Genomic DNA, 12,923 nt, shown 5'->3' on the forward strand with positions numbered 1-12,923 from the left:
AGAATACCACACATGACAAATTTGATACAAACATGCTGCTTCCCTTCTCATTTGCATAATTTCAAAGTCAACCACTATTCCTGAAGGAGACTTCCCATATGTGTCAGACATAATGACAAGCATTTTCTAGAAGACTGTGTTCTGAAATCCACTTGAGTTGACATTGGTAGGAACTGCTTTCTCATTACTTATAGAAGAGGCTAGATTCAATGCTTCTGTATTACTATTTAGTGGCAACCAGCCATTTATTTTGTCCTTACTTTTGAGGCTTTAATTATACACATTGTAATTAACAGTGCCAAGATTGCAATGTTTTAATAGAAACCAAAGTATACATGAATGAACCTGGATTTAGAGAATTACATGCTTCTATACCATCTATAATATGTATCTATTAAAGAACACCCTGATTTCTTTTGAGAAATAACCCTAGTTTTGTGCATAACCCAACAATGATGGGAATAAAATTTTTAAACTCATCTATGTAATCCTGACACTTTTAAGGGAAAATAAGAGCATATGGTAAATAGCCATGTAGTTGCATTTTAAAATAATTAGTACAGACCCTAGTTTATCCAATTGATTAAGTTATCCAAGAGTAAAAATTAAACTCCAAAAACTTTGCCTAAAACTAACTTTCAAGTGGCCATTTTGAGACTCTCTCAGGCACTTGGTAAAAATCCTGAAACCTCTGCATGCTGTGAGCTCAAATGTACTCACAGACAGAATAGTTCATTATGTGGAGTGTATGATTTAAATACTTCATTATCTGAATAGTTGGCATTCATATCAGAGCTATTTGAAAAACCTTTCTCTTTTCACTTGCATAAAAAAAATTCCTCTTAAGTTTTTTGAATACTGGCACACCTATAGGAGAGTCCTTAAGGAGAATGATCATAAATACAATAAGCAGATGTTCTGTTTATAAACCTTGGCATATAGACTTCTGCTGGGAGACTGCCCTCTGACAGTAATGATCCAAGTTATTTATGCACAAAAGGAAAGCTTTCATATATACACCCATGCACTGCATGCTATAATTTAACAGAGCAACCTACAAATACTGCTAGGGGACTGTACTTTGTTCATATCTGTGAAAATCCTTACACTTGAGGTATTTAGAACAAGATAAATGAGGCATTTTAAAAGCCAAGATGACTATTATCTGATTCTATAGTTCCAGGGGATCAGAAGAAAAAGGAAGAAAAAAATAGATTCATAAAGATCAAGACTCTCTAGTCTTTGTACTACCCAGAGCTGTTTTATGAGAAGCAGTTCATCACAGAAGCCACACAATGCTGAAGTGGTAAATCTTTGGTGGTGAGCACCTGGTGTATTCAGATTCAGAAATCATGATTCTGACAAGTGTAAACATTACTCTTTGAGAGCCAAACTGACATGAAAAACTGAGTCATAGTTGATTCTGCTCTCTTTCTCTGAGCTTTTTTCTTCCCCCAGATGGGTCACTAAAATATTTCAGACAACCTTGTAAAACACCTTGCCACAAAGGATCTTCATAAGGAATAAAAAACGAATCTGTATTCACATGAATCAGAAACAAAGAAATCAGAAACTAGACAGGTTGAATTCTTTAGAATTTAAGGAGTCATAAGTCATTTCTGAAAATACCCATGGATATAAATTATGACGTGCTCAGTAGTTTAATGCTTAGAGATTTTTAAAAGAAGGGACAACAGGGTACCAATATGTTTTAATATGCCATTGAATTTGTTTAGCAGAATTTAATTGTATCCATCTGAGTTGTTTCACTAAGTGGTAAATAAAGTTAGCCATTAGCAATTAATCAAAAAATTGAAAATCTCTTGATATCTTCATATCTAATTAAAGATGGTGATAAGTTTCTACTAAAACTCTCGTCACTAGCAAGGCCTAGTTTGTAAAGTAGGAGAATAGTTTATAGTCATCCACATGGTTTAAGGAGTTATAATGCACAATGCAGGACAACCTTCTCCAAAACAAATATTAGTAAAAGGCACAAAGACCTATGTATTTCTGGAACTATTATGAGAATGTAGGTGCTTGTCTCCAAAGTACAAAAGGAATCTTCTACCCAGGAAACTCTAAGGCAGAAGAACCTTAACTACACACACACACACACACAAAAAAAAAAAAAAAAAAAACTGACCAAGAAGGCCCATCATTCTGCATTCCATGTGTGGGTAAGGTCACCTTGAAGGAAACTGAACAAATAGGCCCCATTAGTGATTTAGCAAAAACCAGATGTGGCGTTTTAAAAGGTTAACATTTTCCTCTAGCTATCTAGAAGGTACTGGACAATAGACCAGTACTAGTCAGGGCAAATAGCTGGTATTTCTTTTAATCAAACCTGACAATTGGCATTCTGCTGATCTTCATCATAAAGAAAATCATTGCAAGCAAAAAGGAATTTGGTTTTTGAGTGTGCACAATTAAAATTTTGAAAGGATAGAAGATAGTGGATAATACAAATAATTTCCTAGGATCTTATGAAAAATGTTTTTAAAAACGCCATACAACTTAAAAGAAAATTAGGAGTAAAGTGGACTTACCCAGTAAGTCAGTATAAAGCGCTTGTTCCAGATCGCCCAGCATGGTAAGGATTACATCCTGATCTAGATGAGCAGTGCCTTCCCGCAGGCAGCTTTCTCCTTCCTCTTCCGCCCAACTTCTGCTGATGCTGCTGAGCTTGGATGATCCATTTTCATCTTCTGATCTACTGTCTTCATCACTCTCACCTTCCAACCCTCTTCGGACAGACCAGTCTTCTAAGTCCTCACTGCAAGACTGGCTACCTCCTGCAGGCAGAAGGTTCCAGGCTCCAGAGCCGCTGGTGTGATGGTACAGAGATTGCACAGACCTCGAGAGAAACCTGGACAGTGAGCACCTCTCTGCATAGTGAGATTCTCTTTGGCTGGCCTTTGCAGCATTTCCAAACCAGTTGGAAATGCGCACAGTGGGTCTTCTCTCTGCTTCACTGGTGAGGTCAAGGTGAGTCAGTGACTTCTGTTTCTGAAGGCATGCTCCCTTCCTCCTTACTTCTTTGCTCTGAAACACAGAGAGTTCAGCACGCCGCTGCATGGTTCTTCCAGTGCCTTCTTCCTTTCAATTCGATTTCATATTGTCTTTTCTGCTTGTTTTTTTCCTTTTCTTTTCTTTTTAAACACTGTAATTGCACCTAGCCCTTTCGGTTTTAATTTACACGTGCACTTTAGTAAAATCTCACACTGGAACACTCACAAATGATTCTGGAGATAGGTACAGAAGATTAATACAAAATCTGCCCACCAAAATGAGCTTGCCACATCGCATCACTGATCAGCAGTACTTACAAATATTTTGCTTCAATAGATCTGAAGCACAGAAGAGTTCACCAAAGATTCTGCTCCAGCTGAAAAGTAGCCCGGGAAGACAACCACGTTTTCTTGTCTTCATCCAATCGCGTGTGTCTGCAGGATGCTGGGTCCACATTTCTCTGTATTGCTTCTGGGTTTCCAAATGCAAGGTAGTGAAGCATGAACGACGCCTCTGTCTTCCCTCCCCCTCACACCTTCCTCTGCCTCTCAGTAGCCCTTAAACGGATCGGATCGAGGTACGCAAGCCTTTACTCTAATGAGTTGACACAGTGCAGCAAGTACAGCTTCCGCATCAGAGCCCAGGAAGAGCAGAAACGAAGCACGGAAGGAAGCCCAGCCCTGCTCTAGCCTCCCGCATTTTAGTATTCCACCTGCATTCTCAGATCTATGGTTCTTCCTTGCTGCTGCAGTGGATGCCGCTGGCTGCCATGGCAGCAAACATCCTGCTAAATTAAAACAGAGGCACTGAAGCAGCTGTCCAGCTAGAAAGCCACAGGTTTCAGAGCCAAGCTGGAAAGAGATGCTACAGCATCCACCCTCAGCACGTTTAAATGCCTCTCAGCCACCAATCACACACACACACACACACACACACACACACACACACACACACACACACACACACACACACATGCCTACAATGACAGACTCATTTTCTATAGCTGCAAGCAGCCAAAGCTGGCAGATCTGCCTTCTAAATGTTGGGATTGTGCTGTAAAAGCACAAATTACATTTAATAGTGTAAAGGACAAAAAAATGGAGCTTAACTCTCCCTACTCCCTGACAGATTGTGTTTTAAAGGGAAAGACTAGACAACATCTTTTAAAAGACAGAGTCAAGAATTTATTTTTATTATTCTGATGCTATTCTAACATCCTAGTGTGACCATAAAAATCAAGGTTTCTTCCTCCCTTCCTATAAAACGCAGCAAAAGTAATTCAGAAGGTATTTCCTGAATATTTTGACTCAAAGCCTATGATTCAAAGTATAAGAGTAAATGTATAGGATAAATAATGTGACAGAAAACATAAACTACATATTAGTACCATAATTAAGCATAATAAACTCTTCATTTTTAATACTTAGTATATTATATTTAATGAGACAAATATATCATATATTGGTTGAGTATACTTCCACTCCGATGAAATTTTAGAAAAACTTATATGTATATACACATATGTGTATATATGTGTACATACATACATATATATACACAATGCAGGAAAATTGGCACTCTGCTGATCTTCATAAAGAAAATCATTGCAAGCAAAATGGAATTTGGTTTTTGAGGGTGCACAATTAAAAAGTTGAAAGGATGGAAGATAGTGGATACTACAAGTTATTTCCTAGGATATTATGAAACATGTTTTTTTAAAAAATCCATACAACTTAAAAGAAAATTAGGAGTAGGGTGGACTTACCCAGTAATGTATACTGTGTATATATATATATATATATATTACAGTAGTAATGTATATATATTACAGTAGTGCTCATGGGTATAACTGACAAGAGTATGTAAGAGAAACTGTTTAGGATTTTCTCTAGACATATCTCTTGTCAAAAGAGGATTTTTTTTTAAATAAGAAACTTTCAAAAATGTAAGTTGTTTGGGCTGGGAATATGGCCTAGTGGTAAGAGTGCTTGCCTCCCATACATGAAGCCCTGGGTTTGATTCCCCAGCACCACATATATAGAAAATGGCTACGGCCATACCACCCTGAATGCACCCGATCTTGTCTGATTTCGGAAGTTAAGCAGGGTCAGGTCTGGTTAGTACTTGGATGGGAGAAAATGGCTAGAAGTAATGCTGTAGCTCAAGTGGCAGAGTGCTAGCCTTGAGCAAAAAGAAGCCAGGGACAGTGCTCAGGCCCTGAGTCCAAGCCCCAGAACTGGCAAAACAAAAAAAAAGTACTCATTTTAGAATATTTTAATTCTCATCATTCTTCAGAGTTAAGATGGTAAAACTGATTTTTCTACCTTTTATTACTAATCTTAACTACGAGAAATGACTAAGATCCTAAAGATATAAATTAACAGGATAACATTCAATGTTTATATCTTTACATATTGTATAGCTTTTACAAACTTAATATTTCCTTATGCTTCCAATCAAGGTTGATCCAATTTCTACTTATTTTTTTCAAATTTTTATTTCCACTTATTTTACAGATATGTAAACAGAAATTAGATGAACAAAATAGACATCTGTGATAACATTTCTCACTAAAGAAACTTGTGAATTGTGAATTGTGAAATGCTGATGCTCAGTTGTTCATTCTTCAAAACTTGTATTTAAGCTGGGTGACATTAATTCACACCCATAATCTTAGCTACTTAAGAGGCTAAGAGCTGAGGATTGAGATTTAAAGCCAATCTAGGCAAACAAATTTAAGAGACTCTCTTATGCCTAATTAACCAGCCAAAGTCTAGAACTGGCTGCATGGGTCAAGTGGTAGAGCATCAGCTATGAGAAAACAGGGCTCTGAGTTCATGCCCCAGTTCTGGTACATACCCACAAAAAATGTATTTATATATATGATATGTTCAAGTAAAGTAAATAAAAATGAAAAAAGTATTGTAATTTAACATTATGAGTGATTGTGGATTCAAAAAAAAAATCGGTTGAAATACTTTTAAATGGTCAGATACTACTCCCCTCGAGATTCCTAAAGAAGATATTTTAACTTTATTTTGAGTAACTGTAACCCAGGACATTCAATGGCTTGGAGAAGACAATAATTTTTAAGTTATAAAACATGAACTTGTTTAAATATATAATGAATGTATTGTCTGGCGCTCCCTGCAGTCTTATTTATTCACAAAAAGAGAGAGTTCTAACATTTTAGTTGGTAAAATAATTGACTTTATACATGTATAATGAATGCAGTAATTAGGTCCTTATACAAGAGTGTTTGTGTGTCAACTGCCTTAAACTTTGATTCTCACATTTAAGGGTTCAGAACCAGGGGAATGAGTTTTTAAAGCACAGTCTCTACATGCTCATTTAGTAGGTCTGAGATACATGTGAGACTTGACATTCTAACATATTTCCAGGTATTGTTGCCTCTGGGGCCTTGCTTTGAAAGCTGTTGTGCTGTTGATTTTTACTTGGAGATGAATTTGCTTCCTAAAGGACATTTGCCAATATATAGAGACATTTTGGGGTATAACAACTATTGGGAGTGTTGAAAGACATTTGATAGGTAGAGGATAACTAAAATTCCCCTAATGACAGGTTAGTTCAGGCCTCAACAAAGAATTGAGCAGTCTATTATATCAGTAGTATTAAGATAAAAATAATGTGATTTTTTGCTGACACTAATATTCATTTTACACTGTTGGATTAAGTGTCATTAATTATCTTGTTGTTGATATTATTTTATTTTTGAGCTAATATATATTTTTAAAATATTATTTATTTCCACACATGAACATAGTATACTTCGAACAAATTCAAATTTCATATGATATTCCCTTTATTCTCTTCCATTCTCCCCACTTTTATAAACAGTGATGGATTTCAATACACTCAATACAATTATATACATATATACACATTACATAATGGCCCTTGAACCTCTTCTTCAATTAGTATCCCTTCTTTCACCACTCCCACTGATTCCCTCTTAGTCTCTTTTCCATATGCATGTCCCATTATAGTATTACTATCTTTGGCAGCATCAAAATAAGCAAGAACATGTGATAGTGGAATTTCTGAGTTTGGCTTAATATGCTCAAAATAATGACTTCCAAATTTACTCATTTTCCTGAAGACAGTATCTATATATGTTGCATTGGGGGGGGGGGGTGGTGAGCACATTCAAGTGTGCATACCATTCATTGGTTTTGGGGCACTTCAGCTGATTCCAGGTCTTGGCTCCTGTGAAGATTGCTGCAATATACTTCAGTAAGTATCTTGTGTGTTGATTTGCTTTCTTGTGTACTGATTTAATTTCCTTTAGATAAATGCCCAAGAGTGGCATGTAAGATTCACAGCACATCAATTTTCAGGTTTTGGAAGAGCCTCCATACTGATTTCCATTGTAATTGCACTAGTTTACATTCTCACCAACTGTATTAGGGTTTCTTTCTCACATATCCCCATTAGCATTTTATTTGGCTTATTTTCTTGAGGACTGAAGTTCTGATTGGTGTGAGATGGAATCTTGGTGTAGACTGGACTTTGATTTATTTTAGAGATGTTCTTTATTCTAAGATCCATGTTCCCAGAGAAAAGTCTGTCAGCTTTTCTCATGACAGAGGGAAAGGAGACAGGAGATATCGAAACAATGGCTCTTAAAACTTCTGCTCAGGAATGGTCATGACAAGTTTCTGTTCATATTTTATTTTATTTTATTTTATTTTTATCTTTTGGCCAGTCCTGGGCCTTGGACTCAGGGCCTGAGCACTGTCCCTGGCTTCTTTTTGCTCAAGGCTAGCACTCTGCCACGTGAGCCACAGCGCCACTTCTGGCCGTTTTCTGTATATGTGGTGCTGGGGAATTGAACCCAGGGCCTCATGTATATGAGACAAGCTCTCTTGCCACTAGGCCATATCCCCAGCCCATGTTCATATTTTATTAATTAGATCAGTGGAGAAGGAACTATGATCATCTTACTGGAGTGATACTCAAAAGGGGTAAGCTACATTTAATCAAACTAGTAAGGTAAAGCCTGTAGAGAAAAATCTACATGTATTTTGAAGACAGGTTGCTAACATAAACAGCATTACAATGACATTTTTGTAAGTTTCCTTGTTAAAATATATTGTTATTAACATGTAGTTGCAGTGACCTTTTCCCCCGGAACTACATTAAAACACATTTACTGTGAACAAGGATAGAGAATACACTTATAGCTCCTCCAAAGACATCTATGCCTTCTTGTTTTGATCACGCATTTATACATAAGTATACTTATATTTATTTGGATTTAAACATACAATTGTAAGGAAGAAGCATGAGTGCAAAAATAGGTAAATATTGCCAATCAAGAGCAAAAACACAAATCACCCAATTCTGCCAATGCCTAAAAGTATAGGTACTATAATGTTGTATAAAAATATGCTTTTCAGCTCTTCAGAAAACATAATTATGATGTGTTATTTAAGTAAAAAATTAAACTGATTTGAAATACCTGAACTTGATCTTTATAAACATCCTAGGAAAAAGTAGTTTTCTGGTCATTTGCAAAGGTCTCCAATGCTAGATATTTTCTAATATTTAGTACAAATTCTAGTAAGTCAGACAACTATGTGTAACTATGAGCATTTCATGTGGTTAAACCTAAACCCTATTTCTAAAATGATTTCCCGAATTCTTAGTTATTTTAATACTATTTTTCAAGATGACATGCCAATTTGTTAATAGTAAGGCTAGTGTATCTCAACATTTTCCAGTTGGATATAAATTCTAGTTAAAGGTTAGAAAGTGCATTAAACACCTATGTTAAAGTTAGGATTAAATAAACCACCAGCCAGAAAGCCTTATACAAAAGGAAAAAAAGATCTAGTGTGAATCTATGTAGTAAACAAATTCTAAAATCTTTCTTGAATGATACCAGTAGAATGAGAATTTAGGCTCATCTTACATTTGGCAATATCTCTTGGCAACTGAAAGACATGGCAGAGGGCAAATTTTTTTTGTCAATGAATGTGTGAATAAAACGAAAGCCAAAGTAGTAAAAATCCACATCATTAATTTCAGCCAGCCTGTAATATCACGTTATAACAGGAATTTTATAGGATGAAAGAGAACCAATAAGCTCATGTACTCACTGCTATAAATTACGTATTTTATAGAAATTATTATTAAAGCCACCACCATCATCAGATCAGGTTAATGTCAAGTTTTCTCCAAAAGAATATGATATTCTTGAAGATAAAAATCTTCAAATTGGCTGGGGACTAGCAGCTATGTAATCCTAGCTACTCAGGAGGCTAAGATCTAAGGATCACAGTTTGAAGCCAGCCCAAGCAGGAAAATCCCTGAGACTCTTATCCCCAATAAACTACTCAGAGAAATCTAGAAGTGGCACTGTGGCTCAAGTGCTAGAGTCTTGAGCAGGAAGAGGCTCAGGGACAGAGCATAGGCCTGAGTTCAAGCCCCAGGCCTGCTTCCTCCCCCTCTGAGTGTCCAAATTGAAAAATGTCATATCACTTACATCTGATACTATCCTGATATTTTTAAGTTAATTACACTTTTAAGTTGCACAATCAGTTAATGACTGGCAATGTTTTTATATCATCAATCAACTATAGTTTGACAAAAATTTTAATGGCCCATCTTTCCACTTAACCTAAGGAATTTAACAAACATAGTTGCAATGTAACCCAAGTTTGTTCTTTAACACATTGGCAAATCTTTATATGTTTGCAACTTGTGGACAATAATGAATAGGCACCTTTCATATTTAAAAAAATTACAGAATGGGGACAAACATATCTAAAACTAAAGAGGTAGGAAGGGAAGTTTCAGAAATGACTTCTTCAGGTACTCAGATTTCCTACAATGACCTTGGGATCATTCTCCACTGCTGTAGGTTGTTTTTGTTTGTTTTATTTGGGGGTTAAAGTGACTGCAAGCAATGACAAGCTTTTTTTTGAAAGCTTTAGGTCAAGAAGAAGAAAGGAAGGAAGAAGAAAACATCAACATCTCTTTCAGAAGAGTCTCAGGGAAAGTTCTGAGATTGACTGTCATCTATTATGGTCAAGTCAGGTTGGCTGAAGTGTCCCTTTGTGAAAACGGCACTGTCCTCAAGGCAGAGTTGGTTTGCTTTGCTCTATATGACTCCATTTCTCTAGGCCATTTGAAAAGAAAATAAAGAGGCTTTTTGCTATGAAATGGTGAAAAAACACAAAGTGCTCAGGTAAAATTATGCCAGTTAGTTTTATTATGGAGCCAAAGGTAATTAAGGAATACCTGGGTAACAGATCTTCAAAATCATTTGAACCCATTGGGAAACATTATGCATATGATTTTATGAATAATTGTTTTATAAATAATTTTGTAATATTCCCAGACTTCCCTATATTATACAGTTTTCCCAAACTCTTAAGACCTGGATGTTACCCTTCCAAAACTAACTCCATTAGACTTCTGTAATCTTAAAGGCCAATTTACTTGAGTACCAAGACCAAAGTATTCCTAGTCAAAAACGCTCATGGGTACAATGGTACAGAAACATCAATAACACTGAGACTTAGTGTTGCAGAAAATCAGTGAGCTACAAAGACCTCTAGGAACCTAGAAAGAATATCCAGTTTTATAAAAGCCAACTAACAAAGTAATAACAAAGGACGATTTTTCATGCTATTGCCATGAAGTTATTTCTTCTTGAAATGTCATCCTCTGATTCCTTTACACAGGATGATTTCATAATATCCCTAATAAGAAGTTTTCCAGGACACACATTTGGAACTGCCACAGAGAAATATTTTATAAAACATGGAACTGACAATTCAACGAGGTTGAATTTAACATAAAAATAAGACTCCAAATATATTCACAGAATGGATTTTTTTTTTCAGGCATACAATGTTACCAAGGTCTTCTCTAATTAAATTCAACCTGACTGTGAAAAAGTAATAACTCATAGTGTCAACTTCTGGAAATACTACTCCTGGTTTCAGTACCATGAAGAGATTATTCCAAACAGAATAGAAAAAGTGGGGCTGGGAATGTGTCTTAGTGGTACGAATGTTTGACTAGCATTCATGAAGCTCTGGTTTTGATTCCTCAGTATGATATAAACAGAAAAAAAAAAACACAGAAGTGGCCTTGTGGCTTAAGTGGAAGAGTGCTAGCCTTGAGCAAAAGAAACTCAGGGACAGTGCCCAGGACCCAGATTCAAGTCCCTGGACTGGCAAAAACAAACAGAATAGAAAAATTATCTACGAATTTCTAAGCATTAAATGTGCAGAATCCAGTTTTGAAAAACCAGAGCACAAATATGATTTAATAAAAAGAAATACATGGCATGAGGGACAAGGTAACAAACAGTACAAGAAATGTATCCAATGCCTAACGTATGAAACTGTAACCTCTCTGTACATCAGTTTGATAATAAAAATTTGAAAAAAAAAAAAGAAATACATGGAAACTCCAAAAATCATTAGGATTGGCCAAACAGTCACTTACCAGATATCTCCTCCAGACACTGCTTAGCAGTCTTACTATATGATGAGTCCATCTTCGTAGGACTGGTACAAGAGTGAGCAGATGGTAAAGAGGTGCCTTCATTTTCTGAATGTGCTCTGAAATTAACCAAGAAGAAAAAAAAATAGATGATAACTGTGGTCACCAGTGGTTCATCAAAGTAGAAATTCTCCAGCATGAAAAAAATCCATTTATTACAAGTAAGAAATCCTTCCTTTGTTAGAGTTATTCCAGGCCTGTGTATTGTAATATCTATCTAACTGACATTTCCTTTTACGTCACCAAAATAACCTCAAACCACTTGTCTACATGACTTAATTTACAATCTTTTCTCAACAAACTTCAAAAACCTCATAGAATAACCGTTATGAAGTTTCCAGAAACTTACAGAGTGTTTCTTGCACATTTCTTCTTTCTTTTGTTTATACCACTACTGGGGCCTAGAATTTAGGACCTCAAGTTCTCATTTTGCTCATGCCATTGCTCTAAAACTTGAGCCACACAGCTACTTCTAGCTATTTGTTACCTAATAAAAGATAAGTTTCTCTCAGATTTGTCTGATTAGGATGGCTTCAAATCAAGATTGTCAGGTCTCAGGCTCCGAAGTAGCTAGGACTACAAGCATGAACCACCAGTGCCTTGTCTATTTATTCTTGATACTGTGGTCATAAGAGTTTCAACCCACTTTACGTAGATCTTCACCTCGACAGAAACTTTACACTATTTTCCTCACCATTTCATCCAATTAAGTATTTGCCTTCAAGTCTCATTTCAGATTTCACCAGTCAGGTGAACTTCCCACTTGGAAACCATCAGTGCTTATTACATCTACCTTTGAATAGTTCATACACTTGTAATATCATGGTAATGTAGTTATCTGATCAATGTTGTCTCTTAACTTACCCACCATTCTCCATGTTTAAGTTCATCATTGTACACATTCAACCTATCATCTTAAGCCAAGTGTATCAGCTTCACTAACCAATTATTTGATACATAATTGATAAATTATATGAGACGTGGTAGTAAGACAGTATTACTGTTGGAGGCAGCACATGAATGAAAGTGTGCATAATGGTGCATACACTGAGTTTGAGTCTAAAATATGTGTCTACCACTACTTATTGACTTGAATGAGCAGATGGTAAAGATATCCTTTCATTTTCTGAATGTGCTCTTCTTCAGTTTATTCTTCTATTAAAAGGGTTCTGCAAAACAATCGTGATCTCAACTGTTATTACTGAAGTCAAACGAGGTTATCTCTTGAGGCCTATGGACTTCTGTTGAACATTAAAATGAGGATTTCCATTTTTTCCCTTTCTTTTTGTTCTCCTCTTTGTCCCTTGGTTCTCCCATATCCCTGTCTCCTCCCTTTTTCTCAAGTATACTGTGGTAGATTCTTCCACTCA

General features: G+C 36.1%; 1 protein-coding gene across 3 annotated transcripts in view; it reads right to left on the reverse strand.

Annotated features, from left to right (window-relative positions):
* The window catches only part of Nav3 (neuron navigator 3), a 619,731-nt gene that overhangs the window by 125,450 nt on the left and 481,358 nt on the right, over positions 1-12,923 (reverse strand). For all 3 annotated transcript variants that reach the window (XM_048359143.1, XM_048359134.1, XM_048359124.1), the window contains one exon: positions 11,497-11,612. In XM_048359143.1, coding sequence (XP_048215100.1) covers positions 11,497-11,612 — 116 coding nt within the window. The remainder of the gene's footprint in view (positions 1-11,496; positions 11,613-12,923) is intronic.

The sequence above is a fragment of the Perognathus longimembris genome, chromosome 1, assembly GCF_023159225.1.
Source record: "Perognathus longimembris pacificus isolate PPM17 chromosome 1, ASM2315922v1, whole genome shotgun sequence".
Classification (NCBI taxonomy): Eukaryota; Metazoa; Chordata; class Mammalia; order Rodentia; family Heteromyidae; genus Perognathus; species Perognathus longimembris.